Source organism: Thamnophis sirtalis, unplaced genomic scaffold, assembly GCF_051295495.1.
Source record: "Thamnophis sirtalis isolate CommonGarterSnake01/CBP01778 unplaced genomic scaffold, rThaSir2_p1.2 scaffold_9, whole genome shotgun sequence".
In the NCBI taxonomy this organism is placed as follows: domain Eukaryota; kingdom Metazoa; phylum Chordata; class Lepidosauria; order Squamata; family Natricidae; genus Thamnophis; species Thamnophis sirtalis.
The window spans coordinates 18,980,604-18,997,334 of NW_028261389.1; the positions used below are offsets into that span (position 1 = coordinate 18,980,604).

General features: G+C 42.4%; 1 protein-coding gene across 2 annotated transcripts in view; it reads right to left on the bottom strand.

Moving 5' to 3' along the window:
* The window catches only part of SYT10 (synaptotagmin 10), a 57,748-nt gene extending 54,031 nt beyond the window's left edge, over positions 1-3,717 (bottom strand). For both annotated transcript variants that reach the window (XM_087722989.1, XM_087722990.1), the window contains exon 1: positions 3,261-3,717. In XM_087722989.1, coding sequence (XP_087579115.1) covers positions 3,261-3,396 — 136 coding nt within the window. In that variant the 5' untranslated portion in view covers positions 3,397-3,717. The remainder of the gene's footprint in view (positions 1-3,260) is intronic.
* Positions 3,718-16,731: the final 13,014 nt, after the last annotated feature.

The window sequence follows — 16,731 nt, forward strand, 5'->3', positions numbered from 1 at the left end:
TCAGTGAATTACCACCCATGTTCAAATACGTATATTACTCCTGCATAAAACCGTGGATTGAATAGTACCCAACTGAATGATGTGAATGAGTCATAAAGTCACCATCAAAACAGCCTTTCCCCCATTCCCACAAAATGGACTGTTTTTCAATCAACAGACACATAACAAAGACCTGATTTATTGAGAGTAAATAAATAAACATTAGAACTCAACTTTAACAGTTTTAAAGAGCAAATCTAAATTCTAAATTGGGCTTGGAAACAAACTGGCAACCAATATAGCAGGAACAATAGCTAATGTTATCCTAGGCCTGTATTTCTCAACATTAGCAACTCTAAGAAGTGTGAACTTAGATGCTGGCTAGGGAATTCTGAGAATTGAAGTCCAGACATTTTAGAGTTGCCAAGGTTGAGAAACACTGTCCCAGACCTTAGTCAGTTGCTCTTTGCACTTCATTCATGACAGCTCAACATAAAGGGGTATCAATATTTTAGACTTCTTTTATTGAGAGCCTGTTTGCTGTAGAGTTTTAAGACACCATGCTAGAAACTGAGGGATTGTGAGTTTTAGTCTTGCCTTAGGCACGCTGAGTGACTCTGTGAGAACCTTAGGAAGAAGGCAATAGCAAACCACTTCCAAGAATTATGCCATGAAAAAAGTATTGATTTGTCTAAAGCAGTGTGCTTCAATCTTGGTAATTCTAAGATGTGTGGGCTTCAATTTCCAAAATTCCCCAGCCAGCACTTCTGGGAATTGAAATCCATACATCTCAGAATGTCCAAGGTTCAGAAGCACGGCTCTAGAAAAAAGAAATAGCAAAAGAAATTTAAGGCAAGTCTGCATCATTGGTAGAGTTTAAAATGACCAAAGTGCTCTGATCTTCCCCAGTTCATTCAGAAAAGAAACCACTGAAGCCTTTTATGAGTATTCAGTGGAAGGTGTGACTATCTGAAACTGGGAAGAGTTATAAAGTTAAATCTCTAATCTGGGGAATATTACATCTTCTGTTGCCACACTGAATTAGCAAATCTGAAGAGAGTTCCACTCACTTTCATATACATGTAAGTAGTACTTTTGTACACAATTTTGATCCCTGATAATGCATGTATGGAGTTCCTAAGAACTCCATAAGGCACATGGTAACTTACAGAGGAAATACAAACTTATCTACAATTGTTCCAAAGGTGTTTTTTTTTCCCATTAGACTTTCTGTTTTTTTCTTTGAAGATATTTCGTTTCTTGGATGAGAAGCAAAACGTCTTCAACTCTGAAGAGCTGAAGAAACTTCTTGGATGAGAAACGAAATGTCTTAAAGAAAAACCAGAATGTCCAGTTGCTTCTTGAAAAAAAGCACCTTTGGGACAACCATGACCTGGGATGACTGAGAATCTCCATAGACATTTATCTACAACTGGAAATCCATCTAGAGCAGTTGACTCTTTAACTATAACATCTCTGTTTTATCTGGCTCCAAATTCAGCTCATATGCTCCCCTCCTACCCCAAAACTACATATAGCTCACTTTTATGCATTCTAATTAGCAACAAACAGAGACGGACCTTTTCCTAGCTTTTTAAAAACGCAAGCTACCAGAACTGGAATATTCTACGTGCAAAGCATGTGTCCTACCTCTGATCTATGCCCTCCCTGCTCTAGATTGGGGAGGCATCTGGCTGGCTACTGCTGGAAGCAAAATACTGGACAAGATAGATTGCTGCCTGATTAATCAGTGCTATTATTCTGACCTTATGAGATACAATGGAAAACAAAAGGAAATACCCCTCCCTCTTTTGAGAGGAAGGCAAGGACACACAAATCCTATCTGCACAGACCAATGGTCTCTCTCTCTCTCTCTCTCTCTCTCTCTCTCTCTCTCTGTCTCTGCCTCTGTCTCTCTCTCCCTATCCCATAGGACATTTTTGTTCCAATAACACGTCTGAAGCATTCCTACTGATTTCTGCCACCTGTTGCCTTGTACCTAACTTTCGGCAGCCCTGTTTAGAGGATCTTAGGAGCAAAGGGGCAGGAAGACTAAATACATAGCAACATTCCCATTCCTACATATTTAAGTCTTTCTAACCTAGTTGGGATGTTCCCATACAGATTATGATGATGATGATGATGATGATGATGATGATGATGATGATGACGACGACGGCAACAAATGTGACAACAGAAGTTTCAATTAAAACGTCCCTCTTCTTTTGCAATAAATCATAACGTTCCCCACTTTGATCCTCAATTATTTGAAACCAAGGGGGAAAGAGTACCACAAAAATGTGTCAGTCTGTAAACACACAATCCCACACAACAGCAAGTCCTTTCAGAGCTGGTTAGCAAGAGGCAGAGCTGTGGACAAAGAAAATGTGAGGTAGAAGATACAGGTTTCACCTATGTTTCTACCTTGTTCAAGGCTTGTTGTCTGGTGGATGAGCAATTGTTACCACCTCGGAGAAAGACAAGCCAAGGTTTATTTTTAGAATTGGCCCAAAGCAACCCTAAACAGTCATAAAGTGTGCTTCCAAGATGGCCAAAGACACTAGAAATAGACTAACTAGTCAAAGATTTAAAGAAGCACAACATCCGCAGCCCCTAAACTTCACCAAGTCTTCCCCCCTTGTTTCTCCCCACCACCTTTAGAGATTCTAAGTGTAGGGTTCCCTGCCTAAGCAGGGGGTTGGACTAGAAGATCTCTAAGGTCCTTTCCAACTCCTATTCTATTCTATTCCATTCCATCCCAACCCATCTCATCCTATTCCTATTCCTATTCCTATTCCTATTCCTATTCCTATTCCTATTCCATCCCATCCCATTCTATTCTATGTCGATCGCATCTTTCCCCCGACTCTCGGGTGACTTGGGAAGCGAAGATCTCTGGCCGGCCCACAGGCTTCGGGGTGAATCCAGGGTTTCCCGGTCCCCGTCCGCGATCCAAATCCAGAAAAGCGCGAGCCCAAACGTTGGAGGCGCTTCGCCCTTTGCCTTTTCCTCTCCCGGGAGCAGAATAGGAAGGGAAGAGGGAAAACCTTCAACTTTCCCAACGCCCACACAACCCCGATGCCATTAGTTGAGGAAACCTGGCTCTCTCTCTCTCTCTCTTCCCCCACGCCTCTCTGCGAGTCCTCCTGCCTTTTGTCAGCAAACCGCGCAACGCTCGCCCAGAAGGCGGACGAGAGGAGGCGCGAGCAACGGGAAGGAGGAGAAGAAGAAGCCGGGACGAACGAGCGTGCGAGCTGCTACTCTACCTGTGCCGCTTATACCTTGGTTGGAGGTCTCCAGAGGAAAAATGCCCGAGCATTTCTCCAGTTCCACTTGGCCTCCCAGGCACAGCTCGGAGATGATCTGCAGAGCTTTGTGGCATAAGCCGCTCACCCCGTCTTCCTTGGGGAAACTCATCTTTTTGAGCGCTCTTCCACTCTCTCTCTCTCTCTCTTTTTCTTTTTTAAGCCTTCTCTTTCCTCCTCTCCATCTGAGCCATGGTTCTCCCGACGGGCAAAGGACGGCTTGCCCTCCTCCACCTTCTGGCTCTTGGATGGTCACCCGCGGCAGGACTGGGAAGAGGCATCTCACCTCCCCACCCCGTGAAACCCGGAGAGTTCCAAGCTTTCAAGTCATCAGTGCGAAAGGAGCGGGAGGAGGAGGAGGAGGAGGAGGAAGAGGAGGAGGGGGGATGAGGAGCAGAGAGAGAGAGATGTGCTTAGCAGCAGCAGAGAAAAGAACAGTCCGATCCGCACGTTGCAAAGTGAGTCGAGATTTCTCTGCGAAGAACAAGGACGCCTAACTGGGATGGAAAAGGCTTTAAAAAAAAAACACCACCTCCCGGCACTTAGCAACGCCTTTTGTGCCTTGAGGGCATCGGTAGGCAGTTGGTCCAATGGCAGCAGAGCGCGGGTGCTTGGGAGGAGTACAGGTGATGAGCGCGGCGCCCGGTCCTGGGAAGCCCGTCGAACGGGATCCGCTGGCGCTTGGGGAGATGGGGAACCGGGGAGCGGGGAGGAGCCAGGCAAGGCCGGGGGGAGAGGAACCCCATGGCGGTGTGGAGACGCGAGCGGGAGGTCCAGCTTAGCCTCTCGAGACGACCCGGCTCTGGAAAATCTGGAGATGCAACTCGTGGCGCCGTGGTGGACACGGGCAGTGGGGAATTGCGGTGGGCTGGCAGAAAGGCAGCACCTTATATCAGTGCCTGCGTGGGTGGAAGAGAGAGAGAGAGACTGAGAGAAAGAGACAGACACACACACACACACAGACAGAGACAGAAAGAGAGAGAGAGGAAAGGAGGGAGGAAGAGAGAGAAGGAAAGAGAGAGAGGGAGAGAGGGAAGAGAGAAAGAAAGAGAGGGAGAAAGAGAGAGGGGGAAGTGAGGGGAAGAGAGAGGGGGGAAAGAGTGAGGGAAAGAGAGGGAAAAAGAGAGGGGGGTGACAAGAGAGTGGGAGAAATAGAGAGTGGGAGAGAAAGGGGAAAGAGAGAGAGTGAGAAAGAGAGAGTGAGAAGAGAGGGAGGAAGAGAGAAAGAAAAAGAGAGAGAAAAAGAGAGAGGGGGAAGAGAGAGAGGGAAAGAGAGAGAGAGGGAAAGGGGGAAAGAAAGAGAGAGGGAAATAGAGGGTGAAAGAGAGAGGGAGGGAGGGAGAGAGGGGGGGAGAGAGAGATATGAAGCCCCCAACTCTCCCCAACGTGTGTTTTTCAGAGCTAAGATGGATACTGCGGTGAGATTTGGAGATCAGGATCCCTCTGGGATTCAAGGTTGGGAAAGCAAAGGTTGCTTCAGGAGGAGCTGCAGGCAAGGAACATATTCAACAGATGTTTTTCTTCCTTGCTGCCTCTACTGCCCAGTGAAGGCTAAAGTCCATGGTTTGACAACATTGTCATTCTTTCCCTTGTATTTATTACACATTTCTATTTTGAAAGAGAGTCAACAGTTTGGGATAGTTTGTTGGTTTAAATGATGTAGCTAAATCTATGGGTGGAGATTCAGCTACTCGTTGGGACTCAAATATCTCTGCATTTGACTGAGATTTAATCAGAGCTGATTTAAAAGCTTTTTTTTAAAATAAAGGAGAATACTCATAGCTTAGGCTCACATCGAGGGGGGGGGGGGCTTGGTGCTCTCTGAGTTTTCTTGTTTTCTTGCAGATGTTTCATTACCAAAACTGGATAACATCATTGGTGCTAGTCAGCTTTTATCTCTATCTCTATCTATCTCTATCACCTCTCTCTTTCTCTCGACCAACAGATATAGATATAGAGATATATAGATAGAACTCACTGTTTCCCTCTTTCCCCTGCCATAATACTGAAACTGTTGAATAAAAATATATACTACAAAACTAAACTATCTGAAATGTCATTAAATATCTTGGAATATAATCTCCAGAGTCCCTTTTAATTAACTGTACTTTACTCCAAAATCTCTGAAGAGCATCATGCAACGTAACCTTGACTTGGTAGGACTTTTAAGGACATTCAGGCTGGATAAAAACAGTTATATATAGCTATTGCTCTCAAAAGACAGTCCTTTTTTTAAAAAAAAAACTGTCCTGGATGGGATGATAGGAACTGAAATTCACATATCTCAGAGACATTGTTAGAGAAGACTAGATGAACATAGATAATTCACAACATGTATAATTCACAAGCTGATTCTTTTGTATCCTTATGATTTATATTGATTGTTTCCTAGTATGATTTGATTGCTTATTTGTACCCTATGACTATCATTAAGTGTTGTACCTTATGATTCTTGATGAGTGTATCTTGTATTTTTATGTACACTGAGAGCATCTGCACCAAAGACAAATTCCTTGAGTGTCCAAGCAATAAAGAATTCTATTCTATTCTATTCTATTCTATTCTATTCTATTCTATTCTATTCTATTCTGTTCTGTTCTGTTCCGTTCCATTCCATTCCATTCCATTCCATTCTTATGAACTGATTGAACAGCTGTGTGAAATTATAAGAACACTCTTAAAGCAAAGCCTCCAGGTTGCATTTGTGACAGCTTTGGCTAAATGTATGACGTTTTCAATATCTCCAAAGGAACGAATATGCATTTTCATAATCACAGGTATGATCTTTGGGTGATTTAAGTATGAATCCTGGCTTATTGAACAACATGGTTAAGAAAACCACAGCTGAATGTGATGTGTGGACCAAGGTCTAGGAGGCAGTAAAATACAGCAAAATACAGCACAGGTATCCTAATCAGATACCGCTGAGCAGGACATGGATGTACTCCTCTGCCTTATTGTTTGCTCCTACTACTTCTTTTAAATTTCATACTTGCTCTGAATGTAGGCTTTCCAAGTTGCACTGTGAATTATCAGTTGTCTTCTTTGTCTTCCTTGTACTAACAGCTTCATTCAGTGGTTTAATTAACAAATCACTTTAAATTATATTTCAAACATGGCTAGGACCCACCCTGTCCTCTGAATTAATGCCATTTAACCAGTGGTGGGATTCAATTTTTTTTACTACTGGTTCTGTGGGCATGGCTTGGTGGGCATGGCTTGGTGGGCATGGCAGGAGAAGGATACTGTAAAATCTCAATTCCCTCCAGATCAACTGGGACTTGGGAGGGAGAGAATAGATAGGGGCGCAGCCTATCAGAGGTGGTATTTACCTGTTCTCTGAACTACTCAAAATTTCTGCTACTAGTTCTCCAGAACTAGTCAGAACCTACTGAATACCACCTGTGCATTTAACCCATAGTTTCATTATATTTTTGAACACGTCTCAGTTGCCTGGGCTAATTTTACCATTAAATCATGATTTGAAAGGCACCATGGATACTTGTCTTCCTCAACCTGGGTTGTCATTCAGATGGGTGGGCTTCAGTGTTCAGAGTGCCATAGACACAAAATTGTTGAGAATTCTTGACATTGAAGTTCATCCATCTGAGGGAAATCTAGGAGATGGAAAAGCCCGACTAAACGTAAGAAATTATATGTTATGGCCTGATATCAGGGGTGAAATCCAGCAGGTTCTGACAGGTTCTGGAGAACTGGTAGCAGAAATTTTGAGTAGTCTGGACAACCGGCAAATGCCACCCCTGGCTGGCCCCAGAGTAGGGTGTGAATGGAGATTTTGCAGTATCCTTCCCCTGGAGTGGAGAGGGAATGGAGCAGAGGTGGGTTTCTACCAGTTCACACATATTCAGTAGAACCGGTTTGTCAAATCTACCGAACAGGTTAGAAGAGGTTCCACCAGTGGACACGGAAAGCAGGCCACACCTACAGAAGAGGTTCCAAAAATTTTTGAAACCCACCACTGGAATGGAGATTTTGCAGTATCCTTTTCCTGGAGTGGGGAGAGAATGGAGATTTTGCAGTATTCTTTTCCTGGAGTGGGGAGAGAATGGAGATTTTGCAGTATCCTTCTCCTGGAGTGGGGAGAGAATGGAGATTTTGCAGTATCCTTCCCCTGGTGGGGGGAGAGAATAGAGATTTTGCAGTATCCTTCCCCTGGAGTAGGGAGGGAATGCAGATTTTGCCATATCCTTCCCCTGGAGTGGGGAGGGAATGGAGATTTTGCAGTATCCTTCCCCTGCCACACCCACCAAGCCATGCCCACCAAGCCATACCACGCCCACCAAACCACACTCAAGGACTGGTAGTAAAAAAAATTGAATTTCACCACTGCCTGATATAATGTATGAATCCAGACAATGATTGACTATGAACACACATATGCCTTTGAATCATTTTTGAGACTTAGCAACTGCTTGGGCAATTCTCCACAGGTTTTTTGGGAAAGATTTTACAAGTGATTTTCCATTGCTTCCTTTCTAGAGCTAAGGGACAAGGACTGGCCCAAGTCACGCAGCTAACTTCCTGTCAAAGGCTGGAGCAAGACTCACCTTTTCCCAGTTCCTACCCTCCCTGGTAGCTTAACCATTGCACCAAACTAGCTCATACATTTTACAGGATATTCTAAATTAACTTTCCTTAGCACTAAGGTTTCATAAGATTTGTAAAGAAAACATGGCTGCAATTAGGTTCAGATTTCTGTTTAGAATGTCCTTGCTAGTTATTGCTTTTTCATTTTATTGTGATGAAGCTGGTGATTTTGTTTATATGTAAAATATGTAATATGGGATATGTAATTAATTATCTAATTCATTGCAATGTGATCGTTAGAAAAGGGGTTTATTACTGTCACTCCCTGAAACACAGAGTGAAATACTAAGCCCTGATTCACATACGTTGCATCACTGTTTAACTATCATGTACTCAGTGCATTGCAAGTGGCTGGATTATATATTATTAATATTATTAATATTAATATTTTTATTGATATCTTGTCTTTTTGTCCAAAGAGATCCTGGAAGACACACCCCATGGGGACAAACAGGAGAAATGTGAGGTCTTCAGCTTGGGGAAAAGAAGACTTGTAGCTTAGTATGACGCGTGAACTTGGATGGTTTTGAACACACTTGAACTGTGTCCTCACTTTTTAATTTCGTGGACCATCCCTGTGTTTAACATGACGTAAAACAGCAATTTATCAAGTGAATCATGACAAATATCTCTAGGGGGATTCTTACGCATAATGGTATACCACCGAGATAATCTGTCTTTTATTTTTTTAACTTACTGGTAATTTGCATCCCTGCGGAAGAGAGGATTTGGAACTGCTGGAATGGAAACATTCCAAAAATACCAGAGAACACAAGAAGATGTTGTGAGGTTTTGCATTCAGCGACACTAAAAATACCATGTGGAAAAGGAAAAGGAAGGAAAAGAGTATAGGAAAAGAGCCTATCTGAGCATTGGTTGCAGCAATTCTGCAGATCATTTCACAAGGTCTGAGTCCTACTATTTAAAATATTTGATTGATTGATTGATTGATTGATTGATTGATTGATTACATTTATATTTCCTGTAAAGACAAGCAATATTTTTGAGTTATGGTCCAAAATGTGATTGGAAGTTCTCATCCCCCCCCCTCCCAATTATATAAACAGTATGAAAAGTACTATTAAATGAAAGTAAATGCAATTGTATCTCTGGAGATTTTCAGTCATACAGGTCATACCATGTTTCCCTGAAAATAAGACAGTCTTATTTTCTTTTGACCCTCAAAATAAGCGCTTGGCCTTATTTTTGGGGAGGTCTTATTATTTTTGAGGAGTAGGAGGCAGCGAGCGTGGTCACCTCATGGCTGCTGCTGTGTTGCAATATTTTCAGGGAGGGCTTATTTTCAGGGGAGGGTTAGCACATGCGCTCAAAAGTGTGACTGGGCTTATTATCTGGGGAGGTCTTATTTTCAGGGAAACAGGGTAGTTGTCTCAAAGGGGCTTTTTCAAAAGGCAACTGGACTGTTTTTTTCCTTAAGGAAGACATTTTGCTTCTCATCCAAGAAGCCTGATTGGTTTTGCCTCCTCACATCCTGTCAGAACTGATGAAGATTCTTGAATGAGAAGCGAAATGTCTTCCTCAAGGAAAAACAGTGGAGTTGCATTTACAGCACAGTTGTATTCCCCTGCAGTGATATTAAAAATTATCATTAGGTTGCAATGCACTGGAGACTTTCAATGTTGGGTTTTAATTGCAATGTGGCTGAGATTTAGAATGTATACCTGCAAACTACTGGAACCAGCAAATAAAGATTTTGGTGCCCCATTGGTACCTGTCTTCAGTGGCTGAAAAATCAAGTGCTCATGGAGCTTTTGGCAGGATGCAGAACTTGCTTTGTAATAACTAAATGTCATAGGATGGATTAGATTAGATTAGATTAGGAAAGAATATATAATACTACATTGTACTGGGTCAAATTCAAAATTAGTTTACCTAGGTTACTGTTACAGTAGCTCTTCAGATGTTGCTTAATTATAACACTTAACATATTTCACCATTGGTTATGCTAACATGGGTTGTCAGGTTTCAATATTAGAGAGCTGTAGTTCCTCATTTTGAAGGAATCTCTGACTAGTTCCATCTTTTCAGGATTTCAACTAAATTCTTCAAAGGTGTGTTACCAATTTGTTAAAAAGTGAGTTCTACAGCCTTCCAAAAGTTTCATGATGAGCTTGTTAACTCTCCAGCTACACACGACAGGAAAGGGCAGTAGGCTACCAAAATCTGTATTTACTGTTTCCTCAAAAAGAAGACACCTGTCCCTTTTCTGAGGTTCTTCTGGACCCAAGTTAACTGACCAAAGGCACGAGTGATTTATGATACTAGCCAGGTAACTGTGTGAGCCTACTTTCTCTAGGGCAGTGTTTCTCAATCTTGGCAGTTTGAAGATGTGTGGACTTCAACTTTCAGAATTCATAGCTGGCTGAGGGAATTCTGGGAGTTGAAGTCCACACATCTTCAAACTGCCAAGGTTGAGAAACACTGCTCTAGAGCACGGGTGTCAAACTCGCCCCATCATATGATGTATTGCGATGTTTTTTCACTTTGTGGAGCTGAGGCGGGTGTTGCCTGCACGTGATGCATCCCACCAGTTTGACATCCCTGCTCTATGCTCTTCCCCAAGTAACTTCCCCTTCTCAGGATCAAGCTGCAGCCTTTCATGCAGTCTGCATCAGTGGTGGGTTCCTATCGGTTTGGCGGCTGGCCGAACCAGTAGTGGTTTGGCGGCCTGGGTCACTGGAACCGGCAGCGATCCAGGCCTGCCATGTTCCTGAACCGGTTCCTGGGGGGGGGGCACCATCAGCACTGCCATTTTGTTTTTCAGTTCTGCACATGCGCAGAACAATTTTAATTGCACTGTGCATGCAGCGCAGCGTGCATGAGGCACGCGTGCACGAAGCATGCAAATGAGCGAACTGGCAGTAGTGCCTGCCTGAACCCACCCCTGGTCTGCATTAATTCTTTTACTGCGTTAGACATAACCAGGCCAGGCTAAATAGATTTTTTTCCTTCATATTTTTGCCATGTTGCCTTGCCCTTAATTTTTCAACAAGGAGCTGAAATAATTATCTAAATTTTAGCAAGGGGATTATACGAGCTGATTTGCAGCATGCTTTTGGATTCTTACCTAAGTCTTCAAGAGACACTGTGTGTATAAACCATCTTGTCTGGCACTAAGTCTTTTCTCTAATCCGTTGGCTTCCTTCCAATTTTGTGTGCAGTATATTCTCTGTTGTGTTTACTCTTCCGTTTTAGATTTTTTTTAAAAAAGAAAATGAATGTTTTTTCAGATTCTTCTGATTCTTATGTAGGCTATTCTCATTTTTTAAAAACTGCTGGGTCCTAATAAGACAGTTCATGGCAGTATCTGTGAATTATCATCGCACAAATTATATACCAGTAAATCAGAGGTGGGTTGCTCCCGGTTTGGCCTGGTTCAGCCGAACCGGTAGTGGCGGTGGTGGGAAGCTCCGCCCACCTACCCGGATGCTTCTGCACATGTGCAAAATCATTGCGTGCATGGCTACGTACGCGAGCACAAGCAAACCGATAGTAAACCGTTTAGCAACCCACCACTGTAGTAAATGTATTACAGTATATTATTAGGGAGATTGTTGAACAAATGAAATAGTTGGTTGGTTCACATGGAATGACTATAAACTATAGCACAATGGCTAGACCTGCACAACAAATTAAACAAACGCAAAACGTATTAAGGCTTACTTGGAAGTGCAATCCTATATTTCTTGTGTCCTAGGCTGCTTTATTTGTTAACAATGGGACAACCTAGTTATTCACGGGTAAATTTAGAGTTTATGCTAAAAAAGGTAATAAAAGGCAGAAAAAGGAACATTTTAGAAAAGAGTCAGAGTTTTTACAAAGAAAAGTTAGGATTTCTTTTGATTCCAAAGTGATTTTCCTATAGTGTTGAACAGAGGTGGGTTCCTACCAGTTCGCACCTATTCGGTAGAACTGGTTCGTCAAATCTACCGAACCAGTTAGAAGAGGTTCCACCAGTGGACCCGGAAAGCAGGCCACACCTACAGAAGAGGTTCCAAATTTTTTTGAAACCCACCACTGGTGGGTGTGTAATGTCCTGCAGTTATCTATACATTAATAATGATCTAGTAATATTTCCTTATACATTTTAGGGACCTTTCCTTACATAATTGGTGTTTTCTTTCATACTTTTGGATTTCTAATTTCTGTTTCCGTTAGTTGGCAATTGCTAAAACCAATCCCACGTGAAAAAGTATTCAAAGCCTTCTTGATTTTAATTGTCAATTTATTTATTCCTGCACATTGTAATATTTATTCATTTGCATATCTCTGTTTTTCCACTATTGTGCAAACACAATTCCAGCAGCTGTTAACATGTGTAAAATTAAATATATATTATGTTCCCTTTCAAATAGCCAACAAAATATTTCCGGTTTTAATTCCATATCTTGCTTTACGATTGCTTCTAACCACTAACTTCTAAATTGCTACTTGGACCAACCTAAGTACTAATTCATAATTTCATATCCGGTCACATGGGCGGCAAGCCACTCCCATCCAGTCACATGGGCAGCAAGCCACTCCCATCCAGTCACATGGGTGGCAAGCCACTCCCACAAAGGAGGCCACACCCACAGAGTAGGTTCCAACAATTTTTGAAACCCACCACTGGTGTTGAACAAGTCTGCATTAACACTAATTCACTTTATTTATTGAAAAATATGTTCATGCCTCATCTCTCCTCATTTCCAGAGGAAAAATTCTGAGGACAAAGACAGCTATAGAACTAAAATACACAATGCCATTAATAAATCATAATGATGAAAGGTAGTTACTTTCAAACTATTTTTCATGCGTGAAAGTGTTTGTACTGTAAATTGAGGATTTACAGGCCTGAGGGCTCTTTTGATGGACAGGGCAGGTACACAGTAAATAAATAACAAAATTGAGATCTGCATTTCACTGCACTGAGCAACAAATGTGAACGTCAGCCTATATTATCTTTCAGCCCTCTAGATACATAGACAACTGGGAAAAGCTGTTTGCATCTGTGTAACTTCATTGATTTAAGTGTTTCCACTCAGGGACTCTACAATGAAGAGATCCAACCAGGTGTTCAGAGTTACTAGCACAGAGTTAATATTTTATACTGAGCATCTGAAGATCAAGGGCTGTAGCAGGTCTCCCCCTCCACAATGCACTCAGAGAATAGTTTTAAAATCAAAAGATGGTTACAAAATGCTAAGAATCATTAACACTAAGCAGAGAATGATACAAAAAAGTTCTTTGTTGATAGTTACAAAAGGCAGACTCCCTAAACCAGTGAGGGCGAACCAATGGCAATGTGCCACAGGTGGCATGTGGAGCCATATCTGCTGGCATGTGAGCCGTAAGCTCCAGCATACATGAACGCGCCAGCCAGCTGATTTTCGGCCTTCTGGAGGGCAGGGAGAGGCCATTTTCCCTCTCCCCAGGCTCCAGGAAAGCCTCAGAACCTGGGGAGGGTGAAAAATGGACCAAACGGGCCTACCGGAAGTTTGTTCGCTAGGCCCGTTGAGCCCGTTTTTTGCCCTCCCCAGGCTCTGGAGGCTTTCTTGAAGCCTCAGGAGGGTGAAAATGGCCTCCCCTACTCCCCCGGAGGAAATACCAAGCTCAGCTTGGAGGTGAGCAGTGTGGCGCACATGGTATGTGTGTGTGTGTGTGAGCGTGGGGAGATTTCTGCATGCATTTGCATGTGGGGGCACGCTTTGCATTATGGGTGCCAGCATCTATCGTGTTTTTGGCACCCAACAACAAAAAGGTTAGCCATCACTACCCTAAAGCAACATTTATATAGTCGATTTCAGGCTCCGAGAGATCACATTCTAATACACCTCATCCAATTATCACTTTCATAACTTTGGAACAAGTATGGAAAAGACCATTCTGAGGCAATCAACAACTTACAAGCTATCAACAGATGTTTGGTATTAAATCCTAAAAAGTAGAAAAATATACTGATATTAAATACAATACCTTGAATGAATATCTGGATTCATCTCTTCTAAACCACAATTTATTTAACCATAGTTAGAGTCCCCATCTCAAAGTGACTAGTCAGGATCTAACCGAGAACCAGCAATCTTCCCAATCTATGCCTCCCTTTTGCCATAGAGGAAGGTAACTCAATCATAAACAACATTTCTATCTTTCCAATATGAACCACTGTATCTTGTTGATTATCTTGATTGACTTTTAGTTTGATTACCCTTTTCAAGCGTATTACATGAACAAGCAATCATCTGAGAAAGGGGCAAGAAGAAATATCACTAGATGTTGTAATGCTCTCTTACAAGCAATCTGCTCCAACAAATCAGGGGCAAGGCAAAAGTTTGCTTTCAGAATTATTTATTGCCGCCATCTTGTTTTCTTCCACTTTATCAAGGTTCCTGTTAACTGTGAATACTAGAGCAGTTTAAATCCAGTACAGGTAGTCCTCGAGTTACAACAGTACATTTAGTAAAGTTATAAGGGCAATGAAAAAAGTGACTTATGGCCGTTTTTCACACTTACGACCGTTGCAGCATCCACGTGGTCACATGAATCAAAATTCAGATGCTTGGCAACTGTATGATGGGTTTCCAATTTTTTCACTACCGGTTCGGGCACGCTTCCGCATGCACACATGCGCACCGTTTCTGCGCGTGTGCAGAAGTGTCCAGGCGGGTAGGGGGAGCCTCCCACCACTGCTACTACCTGTTTGGCTGAACTGGGCCGAACCGGGAGCATCCCACCACTGGCCGTGGGGTCACGTGACCAGCTTCGGACAAGCAAAGTCTATGGAGAAATCAAGTTCATTTAACAACCATGTTACTAACTTAACAACTGCAATGATTCACTTAACAACTGTGGCAAGCGTCCTCACATATAGTGCTATGTTATGGTATGCTGACTTGACAGCTGCAGACAGAAAGTCATTACAGAGGGTGATGAGCACAGCACAAAAAATCACGGGCTGCCTCCTGACCCCACTGGATGAAATTGCCTGGCCCAACTGCCTCAGCAGAGTGAGGAAAATCCTCAGGGATGAAACACAACATAACACTAAAATCAGGTTTAATATGATACTCACAGGACCAGCGTAACATGCAACATGTTTATACCGGTGTAGTATAATGTTATATACATATATGTATGTGGGAATATGTGCTAGTTATTACTTGTTTGGATTTAGGGATTTCTTTTTTTTTTTCATTTATTGTGTTATTGAGATGTATTCGGTGTTTTCGGAGGGTGGGGGTGGGGAGGATGCACCAAGGGAGGCTCATTCAATTTCATTGTATGCATGTTGTGCATTAAGAATAAAGGTTTGCTTTGATTTGATTTGGCAAGAAGGATGGTAAAATAGGGAAAAACCCACTTATCAAATGTTTCGCTTAGCAACAGAAATTTGGGGCTCGATTGTGGTCGTAAGTCAAGGACTAGCTGTATTGGCCAGTCAATCTGAAGAGATTTAGGGCCTACTCAGTTATAGGGCCCAAGACTAAAACCAGTTTAAAATAGTTTCTTAGCTTATTAGAATCATAAACTTTCAAGAATGTTAGGCTTAGAGAAAAGGATTAGGCTTCAAGACAGTAAGTTATAAACCTATAATTTATATATATAAACATATAAGCAATGGATAAGAAAATGTTTCCCATGTCCAGTCATTTCTGACTCATCTCAGTTTCTTAGCTGAGGGAGCCAGTGTTGTGAAGACCCTTTCCTTGATCATGTGGCCAGTATGACTATATGGTGAAGCAGATGGAACACTCTTACTTTCCCATTGACGTGGCACCTATGTATCTACTTGCATTTGCATGTTTTTGATCTGCTAAGTTGCCAAAAGCAATCAAGATGGAAGTTACACCTCAGACAAAAGTAGTACTGGAGGAAATCATTTATTTTGAGGTCATGCACCATAGATTAAGCTCTCAGGACATTCTAAATACACTCTGCACCCAGTTAGATTGTATTCTGATATGGATCTTCTCACCCCATGGTTTAGATCAGTAGTTGGTTCCGGATCCCGGTGCAACTGGTACAGTGCAACAGGGCCGGGCGTCCGCCACATGCATGCATACAGCGCACGCATGCGCACCTGCCACCCGTGATGCTCTGCAATGCTCCAGCTGCTTGGCGGAGCATCACACAGGTGCCATATGCTCCATGTGCATGTGCGGAAGCCCCAATCGGCTCAAATACAGGTAAGGAGGTGAGGCGGGCAGGTTAGCCCTCTAGAGCACTGTACCAGAACGGTACCTGGTGCTCCCAGAAGGCACAGGTATGCCCGTACCGGGGCGTACCTGTCATATCCCACCACTGGTTTAGATTAGAATTGCATTCTTTTTCTCTGCCAGTTTATGCTTCCAAGCAAATTCAAGTAATAAAAGCTTCTACCAAAAATCCCCCTTGCTATTGAAACTCAAGAGCAACTATTCAACTTAAGCGACATTAAAGAGATTAGTTTATGAATCACTTGTGGGTTTCTTGTTGACATATTGTGGCTCTCTCTTCTGGGAGTTGAAGTCCACATATCTTAAAGTTACTGCGGTTTAGAAATATTGCTTTAGCGGCTGCATAACGAAAGGTCCTTTTATAACTGTCGTCAACCTATTAATGGCACTTCACTCTAGTATAACTTTTTACAATTGTTGCATTTGAGGGTTTATTTTTATATTGATGGAATGAAAGTGGGTTCTTGGCAGTAAACAACAGACCAATTACACAAGGAATAACAATACGGTTCAGGCATCCACAGTAAAAAAAAAAATTAAATTAAAATAAATCACTGATAAAAAGCAGCAATTTTTAAAACAGTAACAGCAATCAATAATACTCAGTCGTCATCTGGGCACTT